Genomic DNA, 25,127 nt, shown 5'->3' with positions numbered 1-25,127 from the left:
AACCATCGAGCCGCGGCCGCCGCTTCCGGAGCGCGGCTCCGCGCCGCCACTCGGTGCCGGTGCAAGATGGCGGCGGGGCCGTGGAGGCGGCGGGCGCGGGGCTGAGCGAGGCCGCGGCGGCCCGAGGGAGCCGGAACCGGGCCCGGCCGGCCCAGGGGTGAGAGCGGCGCGGCGGGGCTGGGCTGCGGGGAGAGGAGAGGCGGCAATTCGTGCTGCCTCATTTTCCTCCTCCTGCCATCGGGCGGGAGTAGGAGGGGGGGGCTTTCTGCCCCGTTCCTCTGTCGCCAAAAGAATAATGAATTTAGTGCTTGATTATATATATTTATTTTTTTCATCTTCTGCCGTTAACTTGTTGCGTTGAAACTCTTTAGTCTGGGTCCTTTGAAGATGTGAACTCGAGGTTTCAGAAGTTTGTTCTCTTTCTCTTGGGCCTTTAAATATTAGAAGGATAGGAAATAGGGGGTGTAAATCTAACTCCTGCCTGTATTTACTGAGCTTCCCACCTAAGGAAGCGATAGTGTCTTGAAAAAGCATAAACAAACCCACCCCGGTGCTTTGGCAGGGAAGTAGTTTTGGAGGGGAATGGAGAGAAGAAACATCCCTGGCTGTGGTTTGGACACTCATGTAGTCATCTGTAAGCTGGAGAAATATCTAAAGACAGGAAATAATTTTTTGCAGAATAATCCTACACTTGCTGATACAGTGGGGGCTGGGGAGAGATACCAGGGGCAGTTAGAAGTCTGAGGAATGGAGGAGGTCTATGGGGAAACATTTGAAACAGAGGAAGGTGAAAACTGGAGAGCACTTACAAGAGTGAAAGAGAAGATAAACTCTAATACACTCTTGGAAAGATAAAATGTGTGTTTTTCCCTGCCCTGCAGCCCTCAGTACTGTAAGCACAAAGCTTCTTGGTTTGAGTTGTAATGGGAATAATAACAAACGCATCAATGAGCTTGAAATTATAAGCTACTAAATTAGCAATAAGTAGGTACTTAGTTAAATAGTAGTACTTTGTTGGTGTCGGGCAGTTTTGATACAGGTGCTGAGCTCATAGTCAAACCTTAAAGGTGTTTGGGCTCTTTGAGGGAGTAACTTGCTGATAGACAGAAGAGAAACAAGCGTCCTCAAGCTACCAGTGTGTAGGACCTGATACCATGTTATCTTTTCCAGGTCCATCCCTCCTTTTAAGTTTCATTTTTTGAGGCAGAAGAAAAAATATCAAAATGGGGCGGAGATCTACATCATCCACCAAGAGTGGGAAGTTTATGAATCCCACGGATCAGGCCCGTAAGTATCCGTGAAAGCTGAGCAGGGAGGAAAGGGGAGTGCCCAGAGGAGCAGGTAAAAAGCTTTCTCTGAGGATAGAATCCTCAGGATAGAACTGAGTTTCTCTAACTTGAAAAATATTATCTCAGTTTTGTCTGGGAAGGCTGCTTGCTTTCATGCTCTTGCTTCTCTCAAGTATTTACCTCTTGGGTCCCCACTGGCTATCAGTGTTGGAAGGCCTTTGTACTTAGCTGCTGGATAAACTGCAGGCTGCTTCCTGGGACAGAGTTAATCTGTCCCAGGCAGGAATCTAAAGTTTTGCAGGTGCTCTGGTTAGATGGGGGAGTTGTCTTACTGTTTTGTCTATTTTTGGTAACATGCCAGGTGCTATCAATGCTCAGTGAATAAAGAAAATCTGGACTCCCACAGTGGATGTGCTTTATTTCAGAGGCATTCTCAAAGCCTACATATTTTTAAAGTGTGTTGTCTGATGACTCTGTTTCAGCTTCTGTGCAGCAACCTTTTCATGATTGCACCTATCACTATGACTTTGGCTGCCTATTGTTCTTTTTTGTATGGCAAAAGCCTTGCTTCTGCAGAAATGAAGACTGAAGTATCTTTTTTTTTTCCTGTATAAAAGACAAGAAATAGAAATCAATTTCATTATATATTTCTCTTTCACTGGGAAGCATCTTTGTAAAATGAGTGAGCTGTTGAGAAACATCCCTAGTTTTGATGAAAAAAAGGTTATTCATTAATTTGATTTTGTCTTTCAAGTTGTTACTTTCTTTTTCTTTTCCCCTGTAGGGAAGGAAGCTCGGAAAAGGGAACTAAAGAAGGTAACTAAAGAGATTAGGGAGCTTGTAGTTGGCATTTCCTATACTGTGTATTGTGTGTGTGATTGTAAAGGGCCGTGAATAGACTATGGATATTTTAATTGATATCCTAAGACTGACTTTGGAAATACTATCCAAACATGTAGTTCAAAAAAACATAGAAGTCTTGTTTGGAGTAAAGATCCCCAGACATTCTTTAACTTGTATTTATTTTTGAAATATTGCTGGAAGTACTTAGAAATTAAAAAACCCCAAAATGACAAAGCAAAGAAGCAAGCAACAAACCAAATTAGAAAAAATCCAAGCATCCAAGAGTCACACACTTCTTAGTGTGTCTAATGTATTTTATCAGTTGGTTGTGTTGATTGCACGTGACTTAGTTGGAGTGAAGGAATGATGGTAGCATTTGCAATTACCAAGATAGCGGAATTAAAATTACCAGAAGTTTTAACTACATTTGCTGCTGATTTGTGCCATGGTGAATGTTTTCAGGGCATTCTGAGGTGTGATTTTTTTTTTTCTTCAGACTGGAAATACTGGGAAAGGGGTAACAGATGTTTTGTGTCTTTCTACTGTGAAACTTTTCTGTCTGCTTGATCTCTGATCTTAGAACAAAAAGCAGCGGATGATGGTCCGAGCAGCTGTGCTGAAGATGAAAGATCCAAAGCAGATTATCCGGGACATGGAAAAGTTGGATGAGATGGGTGAGTGAGTGAGAGGTACCAGGTGCTGGACTTAGGCCATGGTTTATGGAGATGCACAGTGTAGTTTTAACTGCCAGTGGGGGAGACTGAAATAGAGTAGTTTTTTTTTTTCCTTTCCTGTAAGAAGGGGGGATCTGTGAATATCTGGGGATTGATCATTATTTGAGATGTTGTGATGCCATCAAAGAGGACTTTTTTCCCAGAAGATGATTGATAAGAAAATCAAGTAGTGTGTGAGTGCTGCTAATGTAGAATTCAAGGAGGGGATTGTCAAAAGGCTGCAGACTTCCTGAAAACAGGGATTGGAACTTGCTTTGAAATAGTTCCATTCATCACAGTTGTGCAGTAGAGTGATTTGCAAATTTTTGTCTTTTTGTTTTGCTGTCTTGGATCAGAGTTTAACCCGGTACAGCAGCCACAGCTTAATGAAAAAGTGCTGAAGGACAAACGCAAAAAGCTCCGTGAGACTTTTGAGCGTATCTTGCGTCTCTATGAGAAGGAGAACCCTGACATCTACAAGGAGCTGCGCAAGCTGGAAGTGGAGTATGAGCAGAAGAGAGCACAGCTCAGCCAGTACTTTGATGCTGTCAAGGTAATGCTTACTGTATCTCAGTCTTGTAACTGTGGTAGTGTATTCTGTTTGCTCATTAGCTGTGACTATTACAGAGGAAGGGAGATTTGTGTGAGTTCAGCATCACGTGGCCCATATGAAATATTAATTTGCATGGTACCTCAAAAAAATTAGAGCATTTCAGTGAGGACAGTGTGGTGGTTGTCAGGTCACTGTTTGTCTCTGACATGCTGATCTCATTCAAAATGAAGGGAGGAAAGGGAAATTTGTATTGCAAATCAACAATATCAGCCATTTGTTTTCTGTATTAAAGAGAGCGAGCTCATGAGTGTGCAGTTGGTATTTCTGTGAATTTCTGCTAAATCTCTTGCTGGAAATAATGAGAATTCTTTGGCATTCCTTTAAAAACCTTCCTCTAATATTCCTCCCTACCGTGCTGGAGAACATAGTGTTTTGCAAGTGCAAGATTCTGTAAGACTTCTTTTTTTTCCTCTCCTTTAGAACATGCAGCAGTCTGTGACTTGAATACTTAAAAAGCACAAAAGCACAGCCGTGCTCACCTGCAGTCTCTTCATTTCGTAGACTGAAGGTCTAAAAGAAGGTGAAAACCTGACTCAGTTTTGACTGAAATACTAAAGCTGTTCTTGGGTGCATTGCAAGTTCTTTGGTTTGCATTGAAGGTTTTTGCTGTTAACACTTTCCCAAATTTCTTTCATGGACTGCTGCAAGATAACACACCCTAAGAACAGGCACATTTGACAAGTGGTGGCAGGTTCCATATGTTCTGTACTTTAAAAAGTAATGAGATTGTGCAGTAGCTTCTGTGGAAGTAACCTATTCTCTATTTCTGTTTTCCCCCTTCCCTTTCAGAATGCTCAACATGTTGAAGTGGAGAGTATCCCCTTACCAGATATGCCTCATGCTCCCTCCAACATCCTCATACAGGACATTCCCCTTCCAGGGGCTCAGCCACCTTCTATCCTCAAGAAGACATCAGCCTATGGGTTAGTGGAAAAATAAACTTATGGGGGAAGTAAAAAGGAAGCATTCATATTATGGGGGAGGAGCTAGGGCTAGAAGTAGAGGAAATATTGACTTGTAGAAGTTGAGAATTCTGTGCAAGTGAATTGTTCTTTCTTTTAACCAGAGCCCTTCTTAATCTTTTCCCACAATTAGAGCTTTTTGTTTAAATTTATTTGAGTAATACATTATTCCTTCTAGTTTTTGTCTTTTTTGTATCAGGAATGTAGATCAGTAGCAGTAGTATCAGTCCATATTGGAGCCCTACTGTTATGAACATAAATGCCCTTTAAATTGCCCTATGTGTGTTCTGTTGTCCTGCTGCCATATTCAGTGTATATGGATAGTTCATATAAACTCCTAGTTTGCTTGGTTTTGTTTTGGTTGGTTTTTTTTTTTTTTTTCATTCTAATGCTATTTTTTTCTATTTCTTTCTGAATAGCCTTTACCAACTCTGTTTTTACCAACTCTGTGATTATTTCATTCTTCTTCTGTGGTAGGATTCAACAGCTGATTTTTTCAGTATTGTCTTCAGTTGCTTTCTGAGCAGCTTTTGTCTGATCTTCTTCAGTCGTGTCTTTGTATGATGTTGTAAACTCCTTGTGTCAAATCTGTACTTTCTATATGTTCATGTTTCTTTTTAGAAGTCTGCATAAGCAGTGGTGAGAGAAGGCTCAGTAATTGTACTAAAGGCACATTTGCAGTAATTGTGTTCCTGCATTTCTCATTTCCTTTCATACTTCCAGCCCACCGGTTCGCTCCATTTCTGTGCTCCCTCCCCCGGGGCTCGGTGTTCCGCGTTTACCTCCGGGCAGGAAGCCCCCAGGCCCTCCCCCAGGGCCGCCCCCTCCTCAGGTGCTGCAGATGTATGGCCGCAAGGTGGGCTTCAACCTGGACGTGGCTCCTCGAAGGCGAGAGGAGGAGATTTCTTACAGTTCTGAAGCAGGTGAGGGCTTCCCTATTCCTCTCTGCAGTTTTCCTTGACCTCTGTTCTGCTGTGGATGGTCCTGCTGTGAATGCAGCGTGCCCCAGACAAGATGTTCTCTGGCAATATGAATGTTAGCACTATTTGAAGGACTCTCACTAAGTGATTGCTCTCTGAGGTAATTCAGATAGATTCATAATATCTGCCATTTTGCTACCAGCTGTAGTTTTAAATGTTGAAACTTTTAATTGCATGTTTCAGATACTTTTTTTTTAGGTTAGGTTTCACAGATTAGATTTTTTAAGATGAATCCTTAACAGTGCTGGAACACTGTTCATATTAAAAAACCCACTCTCAGAGAAATCGTCTATTTAAAAAACCCATCAAATAAACACCCCCAAACCAAAACTACAACAAAACCCACAATGAGTTTGGATGTGCATTTGCTAGGAGAACATAGGTCCTATTTTTCATACAGTTGGTGTATCATCCTTAGAAACTTTTGTGACTAGATGAATTAGCTTTATTTCGTGCCAGAAGACATCAAAATATTTCAGTGTTGGGCAATTGCTGAATAGAAGTTGATGAATCAGTTGCAGTAGCAGTTGCCTTCACTCTTCTGCTGTGTAAATTAATTAGCAGGTTAATATGAAATCTTACAGATTTTCCAAAATATCCTTTAAAAATATGTGCTAAAAAGTAAAGGGATGACAGTTTGTCAGTGCTTTTGCTAAGGGGAATGTTGTGACTGCAAACATATACTGGTGTGAAGGAATATTTTGTATTTGGAGTTGATGCATTTCCCAATGCTTTGCTTTCTGCAGGACAGCGAGGCCACGATGATGACATGTCCAGCACCAGTGAAGATGAAGGTTATCCTGAGGATATGGATCAAGACAAGCATGATGAGAGCAGCGATGACAGTGACAGCGATCGGTCGGATGCAGACAGTGAGGGAGAGGACTTCCTGCATCGTGATAATGACAAGGAGAGGGAAGGTGGTGAAGAAAAGAAATCAGGTATGAAGGGGAAATGAAAGACAGGGAGTTACTTCTAAAGAAAAACACTACTTGATAGAGCTGAGGGTGCGTGTGCAATTTATTTAGTCAACTAACAATGTTCTAACTCACCTAAATTCCAGCTAAAGGATTTTTAATAATAAATGGGTCAGAAGGAGGCTATCTAGAAGTAAAGCAACTTTCAGATAAATCTGTTTTCTTAAAAGTTGAGTTAGCCTATAACTCGCAAGCCATTTTTCACCTGAATCATTGCAAAATTAAGCCTCAATATAAAATATGCTCACTTGCTTGGGGGAGACCTGTTGGTAGAGAATACTAGGTTAGCAAAATTTGAAACAATCAGAAACACCAGTGCCAACTCTTATCTAAGAAGCATCATTATGTTAGACTGATGGGCTATCCATACCAGGTATCAACATAGCTATCTGATTTTTCTTGTTTTTTCCCCACTTCCTGTCACCCTTATCCTGCTTTCCCCAGGTCACAGTGTCCGGTTTGCAGACATGCCTGGCAAGTCACGAAAGAAGAAAAAGAACATGAAAGAACTGACTCCACTCCAGGCCATGATGTTACGAATGGCAGGTGAGTCAGGTGGATGTAGTATGTGGTGAGATGCCTTTAGGCTTTCAGCTAAGGTTTCTGTGGGCAGCTTACTTTGCACAAGTTTTATTTTTTATAGAGTAAATATTTTACTGTCATAATGTAGCCTCTGCTGAGAGTATCAGCTCTCATTAGGTATTTGAGTTATAGTTTGGTTTTTGCTCTTTTTTTTTCTTTTGTTTGTTTGGGGTTTTTTGGTTTTGTAGGTTTTTTTAAAATTTATTTTCAAGTAATGTGTGTGTTTTGCATAGCAGAGTTGAAGAGTAGCAATTTACTTTTTTTTTTCTTCTAAGCCTTTTCTTGATTAGCTTTTAAACAGTTGTTCAAATGAAGTACAAATCTCTTTCTGAAAGAGAAAGGGTAACATTGTGTATGTGCTCAGCATGTAACCTGTAAGGATTTGTACTCCCTCAAAATACCCTTCTGTTGAGATAAGTTAACCAATAAAACAAACTTTGTTTTAAAAAGAAACTCCAGTATCTTTCAAAGGTGCAGGAGTTTCTTGGACATGAGGATTTTGTTTATTGTGGCGTTGTGTCCCCAACCCCCTGTTGCCTCGCCTCCCCACAAACTCCTTTAAGGCAGAGATTAAATGGCAGAACTTTGGGCTGGTGGTACAAGTTTCAGGTCCCAGAGGAACACATAACTTCTTGTTGTCAGAGCTCTCTCTAGAACAGCAATGATTTTTCTGTTATTATTTTTATTTGTTTTCATTTTATGTTTACCAGTAAAAAGTGGTCAGATTTCTTCCCTTTGAAGTAAGGTTTATCTTTCTCTTGCTTCTTTTTATTTAATTCTGTGTACTTAGTTTTCTCTGTTGTTCACAAAGATGTTAGGCGTAGACAGATTTTATAAGGGTATCATCTCCATATCTAGGCCAGGAAATTCCAGAAGAAGGGAGGGAGGTGGAAGAATATTCAGAAGAAGAGGAGGAGGAGGAAGAGGACTCAGAGTCTGAAGAGACATCACAGCAACAGCAGCAGCAACAGCTCAGTGAGGAGGCACTTGCAGAGACCGGGTCATCCACTGCGACTTCCCAGGCGCAGCAGCAGCAGCAGAGTGCCCAGGCTGTGCCTCCAGCTCAGATACAGGCACCTCCCATGCCTGGGCCTCCTCCTCTGGGGCCACCTCCAGCCCCTCCACTGAGGCCCCCAGGCCCACCCACCGGCCTTCCTCCTGGCCCTCCACCCGGTGAGTGCTTGGTTTGCCCTGCTCTGAGGGGTGCAGGCTCTCAGGCAGTGCTGTCAGTGAGGGACTCTGGAAGCTGCACACTGGGTTGCAGATGGAGTATATGTATCCACTTACTGAGACCTGTCTGTCATCAGTCTGCATCATTGTTGCTGTACCTTGCTTTTGAGGCATCAGGCTCCTGTAGCTGTAGCCTTCCTGATGGTTGTCTTTGTTAGAGCCAACACTGGCAGACAGGAGCAGAGCCAGTGTATGAAGTGGAGTAAAAGAGCAAAAGTTCCTCAGTCGAAAAGAAAAATCAAATGCCGCAGAAAAGGGTTTATGGCTATTTAAATTCTAACAAACTCAGCTCAGAAGCTGTTACCAGTTACAACTTAATTATATGGGGAGGAACCCTTTTTCTATTATACACTTTGCTTTCATAAAGATGCTTTAACAGTGCAACTGCTGCCTCTCCTTGAGATTTTTAGAAATTCTATTTAATCTGGCAGCTAGATAATACAGCTTTCATTGGTATGTTGAAGATCTTTATCCTTAGCTGGTGAGAAAGTTGCTGGGACATGTTTTTGACTGTGAATTAAATTTCTTGTTTGTTACATGAACGCTTTCAGGAGCTCCTCCGTTCCTGAGACCTCCGGGGTTACCAGGGTTGCGTGGGCCTTTGCCTCGGCTGCTGCCACCTGGTCCTCCCCCGGGGCGACCGCCTGGTCCTCCCCCAGGCCCCCCACCAGGCCTGCCCCCGGGTCCTCCTCCACGTGGGCCTCCTCCTCGTCTGCCCCCTCCTGCCCCCCCAGGTAAGGGGTTCTGTTTGTCTCAGTGCCGGGTCCCTTCTTGCTTTCTTTTCGCAGTCTTGGCTGTGGTGATCAAGCCACTGAGGCATAATTGGCTGCCAGTTGGCCTTTGTTCCTGGCTGTGGCTGCACTGTGCCGTGTGCTATTACATTGTTCTGTGCAGTAACAAGGAAGTGCTGTGCATAGTTTGGTAGCAAGAAATCTGCCCTGAAAAAAAGGGAATTTCAGAGTTTAAATTTTTACTCTGCTGGACTCTTTCTGAAGAGCATCTGGGTGCTGTAATGGCGTTCCACTAAATGATTTGGAGATCTGAATATTTGTTTGTTGTGCCTGGGTCAGACATTTCTGATGACTCTGAAATTCCAGTGGGATGGATTGTCAAGAAACTTTATTCTCAGATTATAACTTTAAATTTAAAAGGGAGTGATTAAAAAAAAATAAATTTTTAAATGTAAAAGGGAATGATAAAAAGCTTCTGTGGCTTTCAGAGCCTGAAGAGCATCATTTTCAACCCAGCATTTAGTGCAGATTTGAAAACCTTTTTTTTTTGTAAACCAGTGCTGCTGCATCTTGTTGGGGATTATTTCATTTTGCTTTTTGTTCTTGGCATTCTGAGCCTGTGCGTTTTTTTCCTCAAATATGTTGAAATTCCCAGATGTGGAGACAGCTCTCGCTTTCTTCTTCCAGGTATCCCTCCTCCTCGCCCAGGCATGTTACGGCCGCCCCTCGTGCCTCCCTTAGGACCTGCCCCACCCGGGCTGTTCCCACCAGCTCCCATTCCAAACCCTGGGGTGCTGAGCGCCCCGCCCAGCCTGATCCAGCGGCCCAAGGCGGACGACACCAGCGCGGCCACCATCGAGAAGAAGGCCACGGCCACCATCAGCGCCAAGCCGCAGATCACCAACCCCAAGGCGGAGATCACGCGCTTCGTGCCCACCGCGCTGCGCGTGCGCCGTGAGAACAAAGGCGCTGCTGCTGCTTCCCAGAGGAAGCAGGAGGATGAGCCTGCCCTGCCCTTAACCAAAGCTGCCCCTAAGGCTGGCGCGTCCGCCCCTATCTCTGTACAGACAAAGGATGATGTGTATGAAGCCTTCATGAAAGAAATGGAAGGTCTCCTGTGACCTGTCGTAGTCCTGGTCAGCTGTCCTGCCCCTCTGAACACTGTGGAGGGAGAAGAAGGGAAAGTCCTCCTGCAAGCAACGAAAGGGCATGACTGGAAATAGTTCCCTACCCACAGGTTAACTTGCCAGTGTGCTGTGAGCAGAGACCACTGCAGCTGAGGTGTGCCTGGGCACCTCCTTTCAGAGCCACCACGTCCACCTGGGCAAAGGAGATTGCAGTAAAGGAGGCGATGCTGCTCCCCTCAAGTCCTCCCCCTTCCTTAGAGGGGGAGATAATGATGCTCTGGGGACGGGGGTGACTATTCCCTGCCAAAATCCCCAAAATCCTTACACACCCTGAGTGCTCTGGTGAGGGTAGTGGAACAGGTTTTTAAGGAGCCAGAAAAGTGTTAGCAGCATTTCATACACAAGTGGTTGTCCAGTTTTTATTTTCTGTACTGTTTTTTTTTTCTGTAAATATTTTATAATCATGTTTTTTAGTTGCAGTGAGGTTGATCAATCATCTTTCTTCCAGGGTAGTCAGGGAGGTAATTTGTTGCGTATACTGTACACTGGAGTTTTGCATCCTATCCCCTTTATGGTCATCTTGATGGGATTTTGTTGGCTGGGGAAACTTCATTTTGTCTTGTGAAAGACAATAAATGTTCAGTGTATCAAAATACCACTTTCCCTGTGATTTGTGAGAAACTAACAGGCAGCTGGAGAGGGAGGGGGGAGGGTTTTTAGCTCACCTTGGAAGATGATAGAGGCATTCAGAACCTCAGAAAAGTAATAATCACATTATAAATAACATATACTTACTTTTTCCCACTAAGCTTCTGCTATGTTAAGTTCCTAAACATCCCTTTTAACCTTTATTGGTAGTTAGTAAAAACTTAAGTCCTGATATACTACTAATAATTACAAAACAATTTATTTTATATACTCTGATTGGAAGGCTTACTTCATATCAAGCCTCAGATAACTGCTGGGTGCATCATGGACAGGATACCTTAAGTAAAAATTAGCAAATACTTTTAATGTTAAAAGATTGACTGACAATTTTAGTAGTGGCTGGTATTAGGATACCAGACTAGCAGATACCTCAAACAATACATTCAAATTGGCTGTAAGTTTCAGGCTCAGCTGAATGCCCCGTGTTTTGTGCTTAAATTTGCTTTAAGAAGACAAAGTTATTAGTTAACCAAACTTACACTCAAAAACCTTGAATCTGTTTTCACAAATTCTGGACACAAAAATGGTTGCACGGCAGTTTTCTATACCGACAACATGTAAAATTTACATGAGCCCGCCCACCTAATGCATATTGTGTGATGTAACTACACAATCCTTGAAACACGAAATTTTGTTTATTAAGCAACTTCTGTTGTGGAAGTTAGCTGATGACATCAGTTATGTTTACCAAAGTTGAGATTGAAGTCAGATAATTCAGTTTGAAAACACCAATGTGAGTGATTGCAGCAATACTGAAGTAATTTGTCTGTAGGATCAGAGAAACGTCGTGTATTATGTCTCCCTGCCTAGTTTCTACACCTATCAGTAGTGCTGGGGTGTATATGCTCCTACTGAAAGTAAAGCTTCTCTTTTATCATAACAATAACACATTTTTAAAGTAGCCCTGCAGGTTTAAAATACAGGATTATTTCTGAACCGATAGCCATGGCATTGAGCGGGGTTTCGCTGGTTCCGGAGAGGCGGCTGTGCTCCTGTGCTCTTTTGGTCCGGCCGGGCTGTGCTCCCGCGCTCTCCCGGGCCAGCCGGCCGGGCTGTGCTGCTGCGCTCTCCCGAGCCGGCCGGGCTGTGCCGCTGTGCTCCCGCGCTCTCCGGGCCGGCCGGGCGGAGCCGTTTCCCCGGCGCTGCCCTCGCTCCCGGAGCGGGGCCGGGGCCGGCGGCAGGGGCGGCTCCGCAGGAGCGGCCGCCGGCGGCTCCCATTGGCCGAATTTGGATCCGCGGCGCCATTGGTCGGAACGAGTCGGAGCACGCCGCAGCCAATCAGCGAGCCGGCGGGGCGCGCGCAGGAGCTATAAAAGGGGCCGCGCACGGGGCGCGGAGGCACGTGACCGCGTCAGTCCGTTCGTGCGGAGGCGGCGTCGGAGCGGGAGCCATGTCGGGTCGCGGGAAGCAGGGCGGCAAGGCGCGGGCCAAGGCCAAGTCGCGCTCGTCGCGGGCCGGGCTGCAGTTCCCCGTGGGCCGCGTGCACCGGCTGCTGCGCAAGGGCAACTACGCGGAGCGCGTGGGCGCGGGCGCGCCGGTGTACCTGGCGGCCGTGCTGGAGTACCTGACGGCCGAGATCCTGGAGCTGGCAGGCAACGCGGCCCGCGACAACAAGAAGACGCGCATCATCCCCCGCCACCTGCAGCTCGCCATCCGCAACGACGAGGAGCTCAACAAGCTGCTGGGCAAGGTGACGATCGCGCAGGGCGGCGTGCTGCCCAACATCCAGGCCGTGCTGCTGCCCAAGAAGACCGACAGCCACAAGGCGAAAAGCAAGTGAAAAAAGTCCCAGGAGCGCTCCCAACCTCAAAAGTAACCCAAAGGCTCTTTTCAGAGCCACCCACTTCCTCATAAAAGGAGCTGTACATCCTAGCAAAAAAATAAACACTTCCCTTCCCCCTCCCCTTTCTCAGAAAACCTAAAATGTAACTGAAACGAACAATCCCCCTAAAACACCCCAGATCCTTTTAATCTTAGGTCTTGGAAAAAATCCAAAATCAAACCGCTCTAAATACTTTGCATCTTGGCTCTTAAATTATTATCAAAACTTTGAAAAATCTACTGTGTCATAAAATAAATCACTTCGTGTTAAAGTTTGTTAAAACTGTAGGAAAGAACCCCCACCCCCATCACGCCTCTCCTTTTTCAGCTCGGCCCTCTGTGAAGTTCAGGTAAATCACTGATGTATTTAAAAACAGCCCTGTCCCCTCTAAACAACTTTTAGACCTACAGATATTGTTGAAAGTTTTTTTTTTGTTTTCTTTGCGTTTTTGTTTAATTGGTTTAGTTTTGTTGTTGTTTTGTATTAAAAGGCATTCTGAGTTACTAATCCTTATTTCTCATTAAAAATCTAAGCTGCTGAGCCCATTTTCCGCCTCAAATCTGAAGGAATTTGAGAATAATTGTTCATCACAACACCCAGGCAATCTGAGGTGAAAAGGACTGTTGCCAGTTTTGATTCCATCTTCTACATAGTACTAAATATAAACCATAAATATGCTGGAATAGAAACAGAAAATCTGCTATTATTGGTCAAAAACCATATTTTAATGATTATCCATTTGATAATATAAATTACTTGAATCATAACTTTGTCCAGAATTTTAGTATCACCAACAGTTACAATATCAAGAGGTAAAAAGGAGGTTACAGGCCTTTGTCAAAACAATGGGTTGTAGGCATTAATAAACATGTCAGAGAATACTTCTTTTTATGCTTTGTACTCTGAAAAACAAAGTGCATTTATTTTTAATCGAAGCTTGGTTTTGGAAAAGAGCTTCTGAAGAGTGTTCCCCCTCTTGCTTAGCAGCCAGTTGTTCCAGTGCAGCAGATCCATCAAGACACGCCACTTTTAGCATTAATTCCAGTGTAGGCAGCAATCACTGGACAGTAAGAAAATGGAATATTTAGGAAATTGCTGTGAAAGAGGAATCCTGACTGATCACTTGAGCAAGTTTTAATTTGTTTAAGCAATGGCAAAATCAGCAGCAGCAGTGTCTCCTTAAACAACGATGACTCAGATTTTTGCCAATCCAGCTGTATCAAAATAAAAACACTGACATACTATGAAATGAGAGGCCACTGGTTATTATTATTAACAAAAATTGGCCGTGTTAAGTTTTTATGTCACCTAATTTATTGAGAAAGTGAATATTTCTGTGGCAGAGGACGAGGGAACCATGTCTGCATTGTGTGCACTGAGCAACACAGCACAAACTGCTGTGCTGTAAAAAGTCACCTCCTTCGGTGGGACAAAAAGCCCTTCACGGGACTTTAACCCGCTCCTTGCCTTGCTGCATAACGCACCAATTTAATTTCTCTTCATTATTTTGAAAGAGGTAAATGGTTTTGGACAAAGGAGCTAATTTCTAATCCATATTCAGTGCTCAGGATGAGCCTGTGTTACTTACTCCTCTTGGAAATCAAATTGCGACTAAAATATCGATCTAAATCCCTCCTTTTCAGTTCAGATTAAGAGAAGACCCTTTAAAGAACATTAATTAATTACTTTGGAAATCTGGTTCCCCACATCGCGGATTTTATTTAGAAGGAAAAACAAAAGTTTCTGTCTCCCGAGGTCTGTTCAGGTCCAGGACTCGGTGTTTATCGCCTCTTTTTTAGCTCACCCGTTGCCTCTTCGAAAGGAAACTCGGCCGAGGGGAACAAGAGTCTTTCTTCTCCACGCCGCCGCCAACCGGGGGGGGGTCGGTGGCGGAATTTCCGCTAAAAAGGGCCCTTTTGGGCTCCTAAGAAACACAAACCGAGCGGGGCGAAGGCACCTTCCAGCCGGCCGCCGGGGCGGGCCCTGCAGCGCACCAATCAGCGCGCGGCTCGCTCTATAAAACCCAGGCCGCCGACTCGCTGCAGGCCCAGTGCTCTGCCCGGCTCCGGACCCGGCCGGCACCATGTCCGAGACCGCGCCCGTCGCCGCTCCCGCCGTCTCCGCGCCCGCCGCCAAGGCCGCCGCCAAGAAGCCGAAGAAGGCGGCGAGCGGCTCCAAGGCCCGCAAGCCCGCGGGGCCCAGCGTCACCGAGCTGATCACCAAGGCCGTGTCCGCCTCCAAGGAGCGCAAGGGGCTCTCGCTCGCCGCGCTCAAGAAGGCGCTGGCCGCCGGCGGCTACGATGTGGAGAAGAACAACAGCCGCATCAAGCTGGGGCTCAAGAGCCTCGTCAGCAAGGGCACCCTGGTGCAGACCAAGGGCACCGGCGCCTCCGGCTCCTTCAAGCTGAATAAGAAGCCGGGGGAGACAAAAGAAAAGGCGACCAAGAAGAAGCCCGCAGCCAAGCCCAAGAAGCCGGCGGCCAAGAAGCCCGCCAGCGCCGCCAAGAAGCCCAAGAAAGCGGCGGCGGTGAAGAAGAGCCCCAAGAAGGCGAAGAAGCCGGCGGCTGCAGCGGCCAAGAAAGCGGCCAAGAGCCCCAAGAAGGCCGCCAAGGCCGGGCGCCCCAAGAAGGCGGCCAAGAGCCCGGCCAAGGCAAAGGCCGTGAAGCCCAAAGCAGCCAAGCCCAAGGCAGCCAAACCCAAAGCGGCCAAGGCGAAGAAGGCGGCGCCCAAAAAGAAGTAAGGTGCCTGAGAGAAATTGAGTCTACTCATCTAAATAAACCCAAAGGCTCTTTTAAGAGCCACCCACTTACTCTCAAAAAGAGCTGAAACACTATGGTCCTACACCAGCAGCCCCAAATCACTCACAGATTTCGGTGGGAGTTTACAGGGCGTTAATAAAGTTCGGATTTTGGGCACGAGTGCCCTCGGTAGTGCCTGCGTGGGAGATTGGGGCTCCCATTAAAAGGCAGAGTGTCCCTGGGTGTGTTTGGGAGCGCTGCGATAACAGCTGTGCCCGCCCCGCCCCTGCCCATTGACCGGCGCCGCCCGGAGCCGAGGGAGGCGGTGTCGGCGGAGCGGCGAGCGCCCTTTGCTCCGGTGCCCGGGGCCGTTTGAAAGTGCCGCCCTGGGCCGCGATTGGGCCCGCGCCGCCTTCCCGCCGCTCCGCCCTCCGGGGCCCCGACCCCCCCCGCGGCCCCAGCCCGGCCGGACGGTGACGCGCGGAGCCGCGCATCGGCCCTCCCTCCTCCATTCCCTCTCTCCCTCCTTCCCTCCCTCCGAGCCGGGGGGGCTGGGCAAGGCGGGCAAGGGGATCGGAGCATGGACGGGAACGTGCGGGCCGTGCCGCGGCCCCGTCCGGCGGCAGCTGCAGCGGGGCTCCGGTGCCGCAGCGGAGCAGGAAGGGCTGCGCCCCACGCTCCGGTTCTCCCCGGCTCCCTTTAAATCCTGCAGTAAATCACTGAGAGCCCTTTTCTCGGCAGTTATCTCCTGCGTGACTCTGGGACCATGGGTGTTTTAAGCCCGAAATGCCGCCGTTGAAAGTCTAACCCTACTACGTATCCAGACCCACCTCTAAATTAAGCCGCCAAGACAGAAAAAAACTTTTTTATTTTACTGCTTTAGTGCATTTAAAGTATGTGCTACGTGTTTTGCGTAAAAGGAATTTAACCCTTAGAAAATGTAACCAATTTCACCTTCCCCACGGGACTTGGAATTGGACAAATTGTTGCTGCTTTTTAGTCTCTTTTGAGAAAGAACCGGATTAGAGGTTGTGAACAAGTTGATATACCGCGCATAGGCAAGTTAAACTTTCTAAAAATATTAATAGGTACATTTAAACTTGCTAGAGCACCAAGTGATCTAAAAATTAATGTGCAAATGTAAAGCTACTTACATACCTCCCCACTAAAAGCATTGATTCAGCTCTTTTATTGAGAAAATTGGTGGCTCTTAAAAGAGCCTTTGGGTTGAGAGTGACGGTCCGAGGCGCCCTACTTGGAGCTGGTGTACTTGGTGACAGCCTTGGTGCCCTCGGACACGGCGTGCTTGGCCAGCTCGCCGGGCAGCAGCAGGCGCACGGCCGTCTGGATCTCCCGCGAGGTGATGGTGGAGCGCTTGTTGTAGTGCGCCAGGCGCGAGGCCTCGCCCGCGATGCGCTCGAAGATGTCGTTGACGAAGGAGTTCATGATGCCCATGGCCTTGGACGAGATGCCCGTGTCGGGGTGCACCTGCTTCAGCACCTTGTACACGTAGATGGAGTAGCTCTCCTTGCGGCTCTTCTTGCGCTTCTTGTCGCCCTTCTTCTGCGTCTTGGTCACCGCCTTCTTAGAGCCCTTCTTGGGCGCGGGGGCGGATTTGGCCGGCTCGGGCATGGCTGCTCTCCCTGACTGCGCAGTCACAGCGGAGTGGCAGATAATGCGATTACTGCTGTATTTATAGGGCCCTTATGCAAATCGCTGGTATCAGAAAGCAGCGCTTTCATTGGACAACTACCGTAGTGACGTTATTCTCAGACCGAAGTGCTCTGCTATTGGTCCTTTTTAAACACCACACTAGGATTGGTCGCTGATTCGAATACTATCAGCCAATCAGAATGAGCTCTCTCAATCCCATCCCTGGTGCCGAAGCTCCGCTGCGGCGCGGCCTCTCCCCGGCCCAGGGTCCCCCCCCAGCACCCTGCAGGTTCGGAGCACCAAAACCTCCATAAGGGCATTTCTGAGGAAAGAAAGAAGCAAACCCAGATACAAACAACTTGTGAGGGGTTCTGCTACTGTTTTTTTTTCTTCCTTTTTTTTTTTTTTTTCCTTCAAGAAGGAGCATATCTTCATAGAACAGTCTGTAACAGCCACAACATAAATGTAAAAGGGAAAAAGATGCAACAGATGCAAGAAAAGATATGGAGTCTGGAATACAAGCACTGTTAATTGTGTTTAGAACTAATCCTTTTGGCCCATAGAGTGTGGTTTCTTTTTCATCAAGCTGTGATGGAAGCTGTGATTTAATTTGTAACATTAAATGATTAGATTTCTTCTCAGATGGAATAAGTATTGGAAGTATGTGTTTAAGCCAAAAACATGATAACCCTAAAAATTAGATGTGGATTTTATTCTGCAGTTTGAAATTATCACAAACCAGAAAATCAAGCAGTTTTCTTGTTAATATGAATTCATTGTGCAAGAGGAAAATATGATTTTATTTCCTTTTGGAAACTTTAAGGACTGTTCAAAGAATGGACTTACCTGGTATCAGAGGAGAAAGGTTTCTTGCGTAGGCTCATGCCACCTACCTGGGACAAGGGAAAAAAGAGATCTTAGCAAGCTGGTCTTGCTTCTGCTCTCTTTTCCTTTTTACCATGCTGAGTCTCTTTGCAAAGTAGTGGAGTCTGAAGGGAAGCAGACAAAGAAAGGGTGGAATATTTTTCCTTCCCAGTGAAAAAGGCTTGCTTGAAAGTGCTTCTGCTGTTCATTTCTCCTAAACTGTGGAGGCAAAGCAGTGTTGAAAAGAGCAGCTCAATTCTTCCTTGGTTATCTCGCTGCTCTGCTTTAATACCTGCCCTCTCTCCACAGCCCTGCTGCCTCTCATCCACAACAGGGATCTTTGTTGGAGATTTAGATTAATTTCTGAACATAACTTTATTTTTTTAGTGTGGTGTAATTTCTTATGGGGAACACAGAGAAAGGAACCAAGAAGTCCCAGGAAAAGGTAAAGAACAACTTTGCGATCAAGGGGAGACAGCACATAGTAATAAGAAAAATTGTAAATTTACTGATGATGAGATACATCTGTCTTGTGGTTGGGATTATTAGGGAAAATTTTTAAAGTGCATGAGGAACCTTAGAATCACATTTCAGAAGCTGGGTTGCAAGGCTGTGGGCAGCTGTTGTAGATCTTTCAGTTGTTGAGACTGAAATTTTAGGCATAACTGCATGATTTGCTCCATACTTTGTGGCGTGTAGCTGCAAGTTTTCTATTCTAGTTTTGTAAATTGTTGTGTGTTGTTATCATCTGAAGACCCTGTAACTCCCGGGAGAAACATTAAATATATGTGTCATTTCAACAGGAAAATTTAAGAGTACTAAAAAAGGCCAAGATGAAAATAAAAAAAAAAGAGCAAAGAGGGGAAGGAAGTAAACCATGCATTTTCAAAAAAAAACAAAAAAAAAGAATGAACTTTTAAAACTACTAAATACTAAAGGTAACTAAGATGATGGAACTCATTAAAATGAATGAAATGAATGCAGCTTTAGGACAGCAGTAAGGAAAAAAATACTGGTTGTGTTCAAAAAGTAATATTAAATGAAAAAAAAAACAGTGAAAGGAATAGTTCAATAGCTTCAGTAAAGAGTGAGACCATGAAAATCACCACCGCATGCCACTTTTTAAAAGCACATGGAGTGTGGTATAGGTTTTTTCATAGGTATAGCAGCAAGAGGCATAAATCAGCTCCTTCATCAACACATCAGACCCACAAAAAAACCAAAGCTATGTGATTATTAAGTCTAGGACATGGGACACAAAAAATAATTCCACCACGGTGGAAATTTAAAGGGTTGCCCTGACAGGGAATAAAACAAGCAAACACATGCGTAGCATCTTACTCCCGTTTCTGAGCTCGCGGCAGAAAAGGGTTCATTTACCGCAGAAGCGGGACCGCTCTGTCCCCCTGCCGGGCCGGTCCCTTTGTCGGGCACAGCTCGCTGGCGGCGGCGCAGCGCGGGCGGGACGCGGCTCTGCCGCCATTGGCCGGGCTGTGCCGCAGCCCCGCGGCCGGCGAGGCCCCGCTCCGTGCGGGCACCGACAGCCCTCGGGGGGGGGCGGGCAGGCGGGCGGAGCGCGGCGGGCACGGGGAGAGCCCGGCCGGATCCGCTCCGGGCCCCGCCGGGTTCGGGCTCCGGGGGCGGGGCCGGGCCAGAGCCGGGAGCGATGGCGGCAAAGGCCCGGCCCGCGGGGGGAGGGGCGCACACAGAGCCCGGCCCGGCCCCGCGCAGTCCTCAACCAGGTCGGACCACCGCTCATATAGAGCCGCGCGGGGGCTTACACCGCCGTTATTGCTGTCGTTGTTGTGACTGTGTGACCATGTCTGGCCGGGGCAAGGGCGGCAAGGGGCTCGGCAAGGGCGGCGCTAAGCGCCACCGCAAGGTGCTGCGCGACAACATCCAGGGTATCACCAAGCCGGCCATCCGCCGCCTGGCTCGGCGCGGCGGCGTCAAGCGCATCTCGGGGCTCATCTACGAGGAGACGCGCGGCGTGCTCAAGGTCTTCCTGGAGAACGTCATCCGCGACGCCGTCACCTACACGGAGCACGCCAAGAGGAAGACGGTCACGGCCATGGACGTGGTCTACGCCCTCAAACGCCAGGGTCGCACCCTCTACGGCTTCGGCGGTTAAACTTAACAAAATTCTAACTCTTCCTGTTTTAAACACCAAAGGCTCTTTTCAGAGCCACACACAAATTCACGATAAGAGCTGTTAATTGCTGATTCTTATATCCGTGTTGATAAGGTTATTAAAGGGGTACTTACCTGGAACGGGTAAGAGCCTTAAAGTTTTCATGGGGCTAACATCATCGGTGGTGAATAGGCTAGTGAATGTCCACCCAGTGCAGTTGGCATCACGCGCTGCTTTTCTGTTTTTAGACCCAGAACCGTAACTGCGGCAGGGCTGTGTAAATGAAGCGCCTGAGCTCTGGCGGTTACAGGACGGAAGTGCCTGACGTTACGTTGGTACTTTCTACTCCAATAGGAGTGGAACAATTACGATCCTGTAATTTGCATAACGCCGTTATAAATAGGGGGGGTAGGCGCCATTTTCGATGTTGTTGTGTTACAGGGAAGATCCTGAAAGAAAACATTAAGGATGCCTGAGCCGGCGAAATCTGCTCCAGCACCGAAGAAGGGCTCTAAGAAGGCGGTCACTAAGACTCAGAAGAAGGGCGACAAGAAGCGCAAGAGGGCAAGGAAAGAGAGCTACTCCATCTACGTGTACAAGGTGCTGAAGCAGGTGCACCCCGACACGGGCATCTCGTCCAAGGCCATGAGTATCATGAATTCTTTCGTCAACGACATCTTCGAGCGCATCGCGGGCGAGGCCTCGCGCCTGGCGCACTACAACAAGCGCTCCACCATCACCTCGCGGGAGATCCAGACGGCCGTGCGCCTGCTGCTGCCCGGCGAGCTGGCCAAGCACGCCGTGTCCGAGGGCACCAAGGCCGTCACCAAGTACACCAGCTCCAAGTAAAAGGATATAAATTATAAACCAAACGGCTCTTTTAAGAGCCACCACACTTTCATTATAAGAGCTGTGATTGCAAATACCGTTCTTAAAAAATGTGAATTACCTACTATGAATCCCAAGAACAAACAGTATGGGCTAGAAATATTAAGCACTTTTGCAGAACTCTTATTCTCTGCATTACTAGTTAAAGTAATTACAAGCTCTATTTGTGAAATTTGTGTGCGGCTCTGAAAAGAGCCTTTGATGTTTTAACAGTGTGAGTTAGATCTATATTAAGTTTAGCCGCCGAAGCCATAGAGGGTGCGACCCTGGCGCTTAAGGGCGTAGACCACGTCCATGGCCGTGACCGTCTTCCTCTTGGCGTGCTCCGTGTAGGTGACGGCGTCGCGGATGACGTTCTCCAGGAAGACCTTGAGCACGCCGCGCGTCTCCTCGTAGATGAGCCCCGAGATGCGCTTGACGCCGCCGCGCCGAGCCAGGCGGCGGATGGCCGGCTTGGTGATGCCCTGGATGTTGTCGCGCAGCACCTTGCGGTGGCGCTTGGCACCGCCCTTGCCGAGCCCCTTACCGCCCTTGCCCCGGCCAGACATGGTTACAGGCTTGGTTCAACTCCTCACCGCACTCTGCCGTCCTCCCTCAGCGCCCCTTTATTACACGGGAGCCGACCTGGTTGAGGACTGCAGGAAGAGGCGCGGTCTCCTCCCCGGCCCCGCCTCCCCCGCGCGGCGCCACCGCGGCGCTTTCCCGGCCCCGCTCCCAGCCCTCGCCTCCCTTGGCTGCTCTCCCGTCCCGCCCCGGCCGTGCCCCCGCGCGGTCACAGCTCCCCGGAGCTCCGAGTCTCCGCCCGGAGCAGGAGGCGGGATCGCCGCACCCTCTTCCGGCGCCCCCTTCGCCTCCCTTCCCCGCTGCCCGCGGGTCTGCGGCAAAATCCTGCCAATGCGGGCCGTCGCCCTGCGCTCCCGCCCCGCCTCCCCGCTGCTCTTGGCCCGCTCATCCCGGCTTCTGCTCCTGCTTTGGACGCTTCAAGTGTTCCTTTTTGATTTTTTGGTTGTTCGCCTGTGCCTGCATGGACACCTTCCTCGGGAGAATCTATATAATCTCTGCCAACCTTGTCCTCTGCGACCTACAGCTTCTTTCTAAGTTCTTTTTGTTTAAAACAGCAGGGGAAGGAAATGCTCAAGCTGTGTCACGGCTAGGGGATTTTTTTCTTTTTTCCTTTTTTTTTTTTAATTTAATGTCGAATTTCCTCAGTGAGGATTAAAGCGTGAAGAGTTCTGTAGCCTGTGTTTGTTTTATTGGGCTTTGTTTGTTTGTTTCCCTGGAAACACAAGCACACACGTGCTAACATCTTGTCTGTTATACCTTTACCTATCCAGGGTATTTTTCACCATTTCTAGGAAAGCTGAAAGCACAGAGAATTATACAGTAAGTGACCATAAGGAAGAAGTCATTGCTTGCCACAACATTTTTCTGGGAATGCTTCTTACGAGGGAAGTAGGAGGCCTCTTCTTGCCCCACACTGTAATGGAAAGACAATTTCAAGTTTCTCTCGTTTGGGTTATCACCTTGCTAAACATGCACCATTTAAAATAGGAATGCTACTCATATTTTTACAGTCAACACCAAAATACAGATGAATGTTCCAGTACTACTAAATTTCCTGGATTAAGGCAGGATTTCATAAACTAATAAATTTTTCCTTCCTGACATAGATACTGTTAAACTAATTTATATTGAGATTAAACTAATTTTCACATTTAAAAAACATTTAGGGCCACTTGGCATTTTCTTTTTCGAATTTTACAGCAAAATTTTTTTCAGAAATTTCTACTGATTTGGGGTAATAATAAATAATCTTTACAGTTACTAGAGGACTACTGACATAGAAATAAAAAAATCTTTAAAAATATGAAAAAAATATTTTCCCAAAGAACCTTTTAGGGATTTTGTTTCGGTGTGATTTCTGTTTTAATTTGCAGTTAGTCTTCATATTCTGAGAACTCTTATCACTATAAAATATTTTCACTGGGACGATTTTGTGTAACTTTGAAAAAGAGAAGGAAAAAAATGTGCTGATGTAACAATAGTCTCATTCCCTAGGATCATTCTTTCTTATTAATGACTCAACACATTTTAGGGTAAGAATTTTCTTTCTTTATCTCCTCTCATTTATCCCCTCAAAAGTGTAGTAGACACATGTTCAAAAAGGAATCTGCTGTCTTTTTGTAAGATAGATTTATCCAAACTACTTTTTCCAGACACAGGAACATGATGAAGCAATTCTGGCTTTGGTTGAACTCCCAGTTCTAGGAGTTCATTTGTTTGCTTGCTGGTTTTAATATCTGTGGTCATCTTTTAGCTTTTTCTATTTCCCTCTGCAGCAGACAACTTTGCTTAAAATTCTTCAGCCTTCTTTTATGAAGCCATAAACTTACTGATAGAATCTATTCTATAACTCAGGCAACTGCCTGGTTTGGAATTGTGACTCCAGCGTTTAGGGATGCATCATAGTGCATTTGATTTTCATTCTTCCCTAACATGAGGCCCTCTTGGCTTTCCTGCTTGGTCACCTCCTGATAAGCACCACCAGCCAACCTTCTGTTTGATTCCTACATTTCAGCTGGAGTCTTCCACAGGACAGCGATCCATCCATTTGCACCTGTGTGACACCCTCCTGTCACATCAGCCTGTTACACCTGAAAAAAACCATTAAAAAACCCTCAAAACAACAACAACCCCCCAAAAGCAAAACTAAAAACCCAACAAACCTCACCTTCTAAACTCCTGGGGATAAAAAGTTTTAATACTCAAAAATGCTCTTAAAATACAACATATACAGCTGCTTGCAAAATACTGTGTGTTATGAAATACCTCTATAATAAAGTCTTGCAGCCATGCATTTCAGGGCCTTTAAATTAGATGAATTTTATAAAGATGATAAGAAATTCTTCCCATTTAAAGGTCCCAGTTACAGATCTTTGAAAACATATAACGACTGCATGCACACATGCATGCACACACATAACAATTGTAATTCAGTCCTCACATCATGGAATCAGTATTGAACTCACTTTTCATTTTATTTCAGTGTAGGCTGCACTCGTGCTGCTGCTGCTGTGAGGTGAACTCAAACTCTGCATGCAACTGCCTAAACAACCACAAAACCCAGCAAGGACTGGCCCTGGAATTGCTGCAGACTCTGTTACAGTTTTCAAGCATTGGATGGAGAGCTGAGGAGACAGTTCTGGAAATAGTTCAGTGTTATACTGGCCTGCACTGAGAATACCAAAGGAGCCTGAGAGTGACAGATGTTGGCAGCATCTCCATTTTCCTTTGCTGTCTGTATATTTACCACTCTTGGTCTCTTAAATGCATCCCTCCTGGAAGTGAACCAGTCCATATGCATGTAGTGATCTTAAATTTTTCAAACATGTTCCTTTTCCCTAAAAACCACAACAACCTGTCAGATGAGTCTGCCTGGAAGAACTGATGGGAAGTTCAAAACTGGCCCAAATAAGGGAAATAACATTTAATTTCACCAACCAACAGCATACTTCATTTAGGAAAAAGGAGGGGAAGATAACCTTCCTTAATGTTCTGTTTCACAACATAACTAACTTGAATTGCTGCTGGGCCTGTCTGTTGCTTAGAAGTGTTTCAATCTCAGTGTGACAAGGATTTTGACAGAGGTAGTTGACTGCAGCAAAGCATTCAGAAATTCTGAAGTGCTACCTCTCATTGCATTGATGCAGTGGACATCTTACCTGTTTTCCATACATTATCAGTAGTTGGAATTAATTCAGGAAACGTTCAGACCTCAGCACACTGAATTGGCATCTAACACACATAGAGATTTACATTTGACTTTTTGTTGTTCCTGAAAATCTGTGTGTCAGAAACACTTTTTTGTTTTTTTTGTTCATGTGTTTTTTGTTTTTTGTGTGTGCTTTTTTTGGTCATGCCTCTCACATCATGCCTTCAGCTCTAGATCCATCCGTTCATTACAGCATTGGCACACTGTCCTAAAATCCATGGGACCATAGGGAACACTTACAGAAAAGTATGTCATGTGCCCTCTGGATCAATTACTTTCCTACTGATGGCATCACAAGTTGAAGCTCTTACAGGACAGAATTATGTGTGGCTTCACAGATCCATCCTGATGGATCAGTGCTGTGCTTGGAATAACATAATAAATGAAAATCCATGTGCAGAAGGAAAGGGGATACCCATAAATACATCAAATACTCCTGGCACTAGATCTTCAGAAATAGAGTGTGATGAGCAAGAATAAAGTGTAGAGAGAGAAGCAATAAGG

General features: G+C 46.3%; 7 protein-coding genes across 7 annotated transcripts; 5 read left to right on the top strand and 2 right to left on the bottom strand.

The window, feature by feature from the left end:
* On the top strand, window positions 1–10,702 carry WBP11 (WW domain binding protein 11). The gene is made up of 12 exons (XM_005480738.2): window positions 1–157; window positions 1,171–1,287; window positions 2,074–2,105; window positions 2,713–2,806; window positions 3,202–3,398; window positions 4,248–4,381; window positions 5,144–5,343; window positions 6,147–6,341; window positions 6,822–6,923; window positions 7,818–8,132; window positions 8,741–8,923; window positions 9,608–10,702. Exons 2-12 carry the CDS (start codon window positions 1,224–1,226, stop codon window positions 10,039–10,041), a joined length of 1,950 nt encoding a protein of 649 aa, XP_005480795.1. The 5' UTR covers window positions 1–157; window positions 1,171–1,223; the 3' UTR covers window positions 10,042–10,702.
* A 1,382-nt stretch (window positions 10,703–12,084) lies between these two features.
* Window positions 12,085–12,842, top strand: LOC141728825 (histone H2A). Its single transcript, XM_074539531.1, has one exon. It carries the CDS (start codon window positions 12,146–12,148, stop codon window positions 12,533–12,535), a length of 390 nt encoding a protein of 129 aa, XP_074395632.1. The 5' UTR covers window positions 12,085–12,145; the 3' UTR covers window positions 12,536–12,842.
* Window positions 12,843–14,609: 1,767 nt separating this feature from the next.
* LOC141728823 (histone H1) lies at window positions 14,610–15,508 on the top strand. Its single transcript, XM_074539523.1, has one exon. It carries the CDS (start codon window positions 14,661–14,663, stop codon window positions 15,315–15,317), a length of 657 nt encoding a protein of 218 aa, XP_074395624.1. The 5' UTR covers window positions 14,610–14,660; the 3' UTR covers window positions 15,318–15,508.
* Window positions 15,509–16,166: 658 nt separating this feature from the next.
* LOC102070508 (histone H2B 1/2/3/4/6) lies at window positions 16,167–16,998 on the bottom strand. Its single transcript, XM_074539532.1, has one exon. The coding sequence runs from the start codon at window positions 16,945–16,947 to the stop codon at window positions 16,567–16,569; it is 381 nt and encodes a 126-aa protein (XP_074395633.1). The 5' UTR covers window positions 16,948–16,998; the 3' UTR covers window positions 16,167–16,566.
* Window positions 16,999–19,613: 2,615 nt separating this feature from the next.
* On the top strand, window positions 19,614–20,087 carry LOC141728829 (histone H4). The gene has a single exon (XM_074539536.1). It carries the CDS (start codon window positions 19,652–19,654, stop codon window positions 19,961–19,963), a length of 312 nt encoding a protein of 103 aa, XP_074395637.1. The 5' UTR covers window positions 19,614–19,651; the 3' UTR covers window positions 19,964–20,087.
* A 149-nt stretch (window positions 20,088–20,236) lies between these two features.
* Window positions 20,237–20,941, top strand: LOC141728826 (histone H2B 7). Its single transcript, XM_074539533.1, has one exon. It carries the CDS (start codon window positions 20,432–20,434, stop codon window positions 20,810–20,812), a length of 381 nt encoding a protein of 126 aa, XP_074395634.1. The 5' UTR covers window positions 20,237–20,431; the 3' UTR covers window positions 20,813–20,941.
* Window positions 20,942–21,028: 87 nt separating this feature from the next.
* LOC141728828 (histone H4) lies at window positions 21,029–21,454 on the bottom strand. Its single transcript, XM_074539535.1, has one exon. It carries the CDS (start codon window positions 21,397–21,399, stop codon window positions 21,088–21,090), a length of 312 nt encoding a protein of 103 aa, XP_074395636.1. The 5' UTR covers window positions 21,400–21,454; the 3' UTR covers window positions 21,029–21,087.
* Between the last annotated feature and the right edge of the window lie 3,673 nt (window positions 21,455–25,127).

Source organism: Zonotrichia albicollis, chromosome 4 (genome assembly GCF_047830755.1).
Source record: "Zonotrichia albicollis isolate bZonAlb1 chromosome 4, bZonAlb1.hap1, whole genome shotgun sequence".
NCBI classification, from domain to species: Eukaryota; Metazoa; Chordata; class Aves; order Passeriformes; family Passerellidae; genus Zonotrichia; species Zonotrichia albicollis.
Note: the sequence above shows the minus strand (reverse complement) of the source record. Positions and strands in the feature narration are given on the sequence as shown.

Coding starts and splice junctions, on each gene's coding strand:
- LOC141728826 (XM_074539533.1), top strand. CDS start 20,432: ATGCCTGAGCCGGCGAAATCTGCTCCAGCACCGAAGAAGGGCTCTAAG.
- LOC141728828 (XM_074539535.1), bottom strand. CDS start 21,399: ATGTCTGGCCGGGGCAAGGGCGGTAAGGGGCTCGGCAAGGGCGGTGCC.
- LOC141728829 (XM_074539536.1), top strand. CDS start 19,652: ATGTCTGGCCGGGGCAAGGGCGGCAAGGGGCTCGGCAAGGGCGGCGCT.
- LOC141728825 (XM_074539531.1), top strand. CDS start 12,146: ATGTCGGGTCGCGGGAAGCAGGGCGGCAAGGCGCGGGCCAAGGCCAAG.
- LOC141728823 (XM_074539523.1), top strand. CDS start 14,661: ATGTCCGAGACCGCGCCCGTCGCCGCTCCCGCCGTCTCCGCGCCCGCC.
- LOC102070508 (XM_074539532.1), bottom strand. CDS start 16,947: ATGCCCGAGCCGGCCAAATCCGCCCCCGCGCCCAAGAAGGGCTCTAAG.
- WBP11 (XM_005480738.2), top strand. CDS start 1,224: ATGGGGCGGAGATCTACATCATCCACCAAGAGTGGGAAGTTTATGAAT. Junction 6,342..6,821: donor TGGTGAAGAAAAGAAATCAG/GTATGAAGGGGA, acceptor TGCTTTCCCCAG/GTCACAGTGTCCGGTTTGCA. Junction 8,924..9,607: donor GCCCCCTCCTGCCCCCCCAG/GTAAGGGGTTCT, acceptor TTCTTCTTCCAG/GTATCCCTCCTCCTCGCCCA.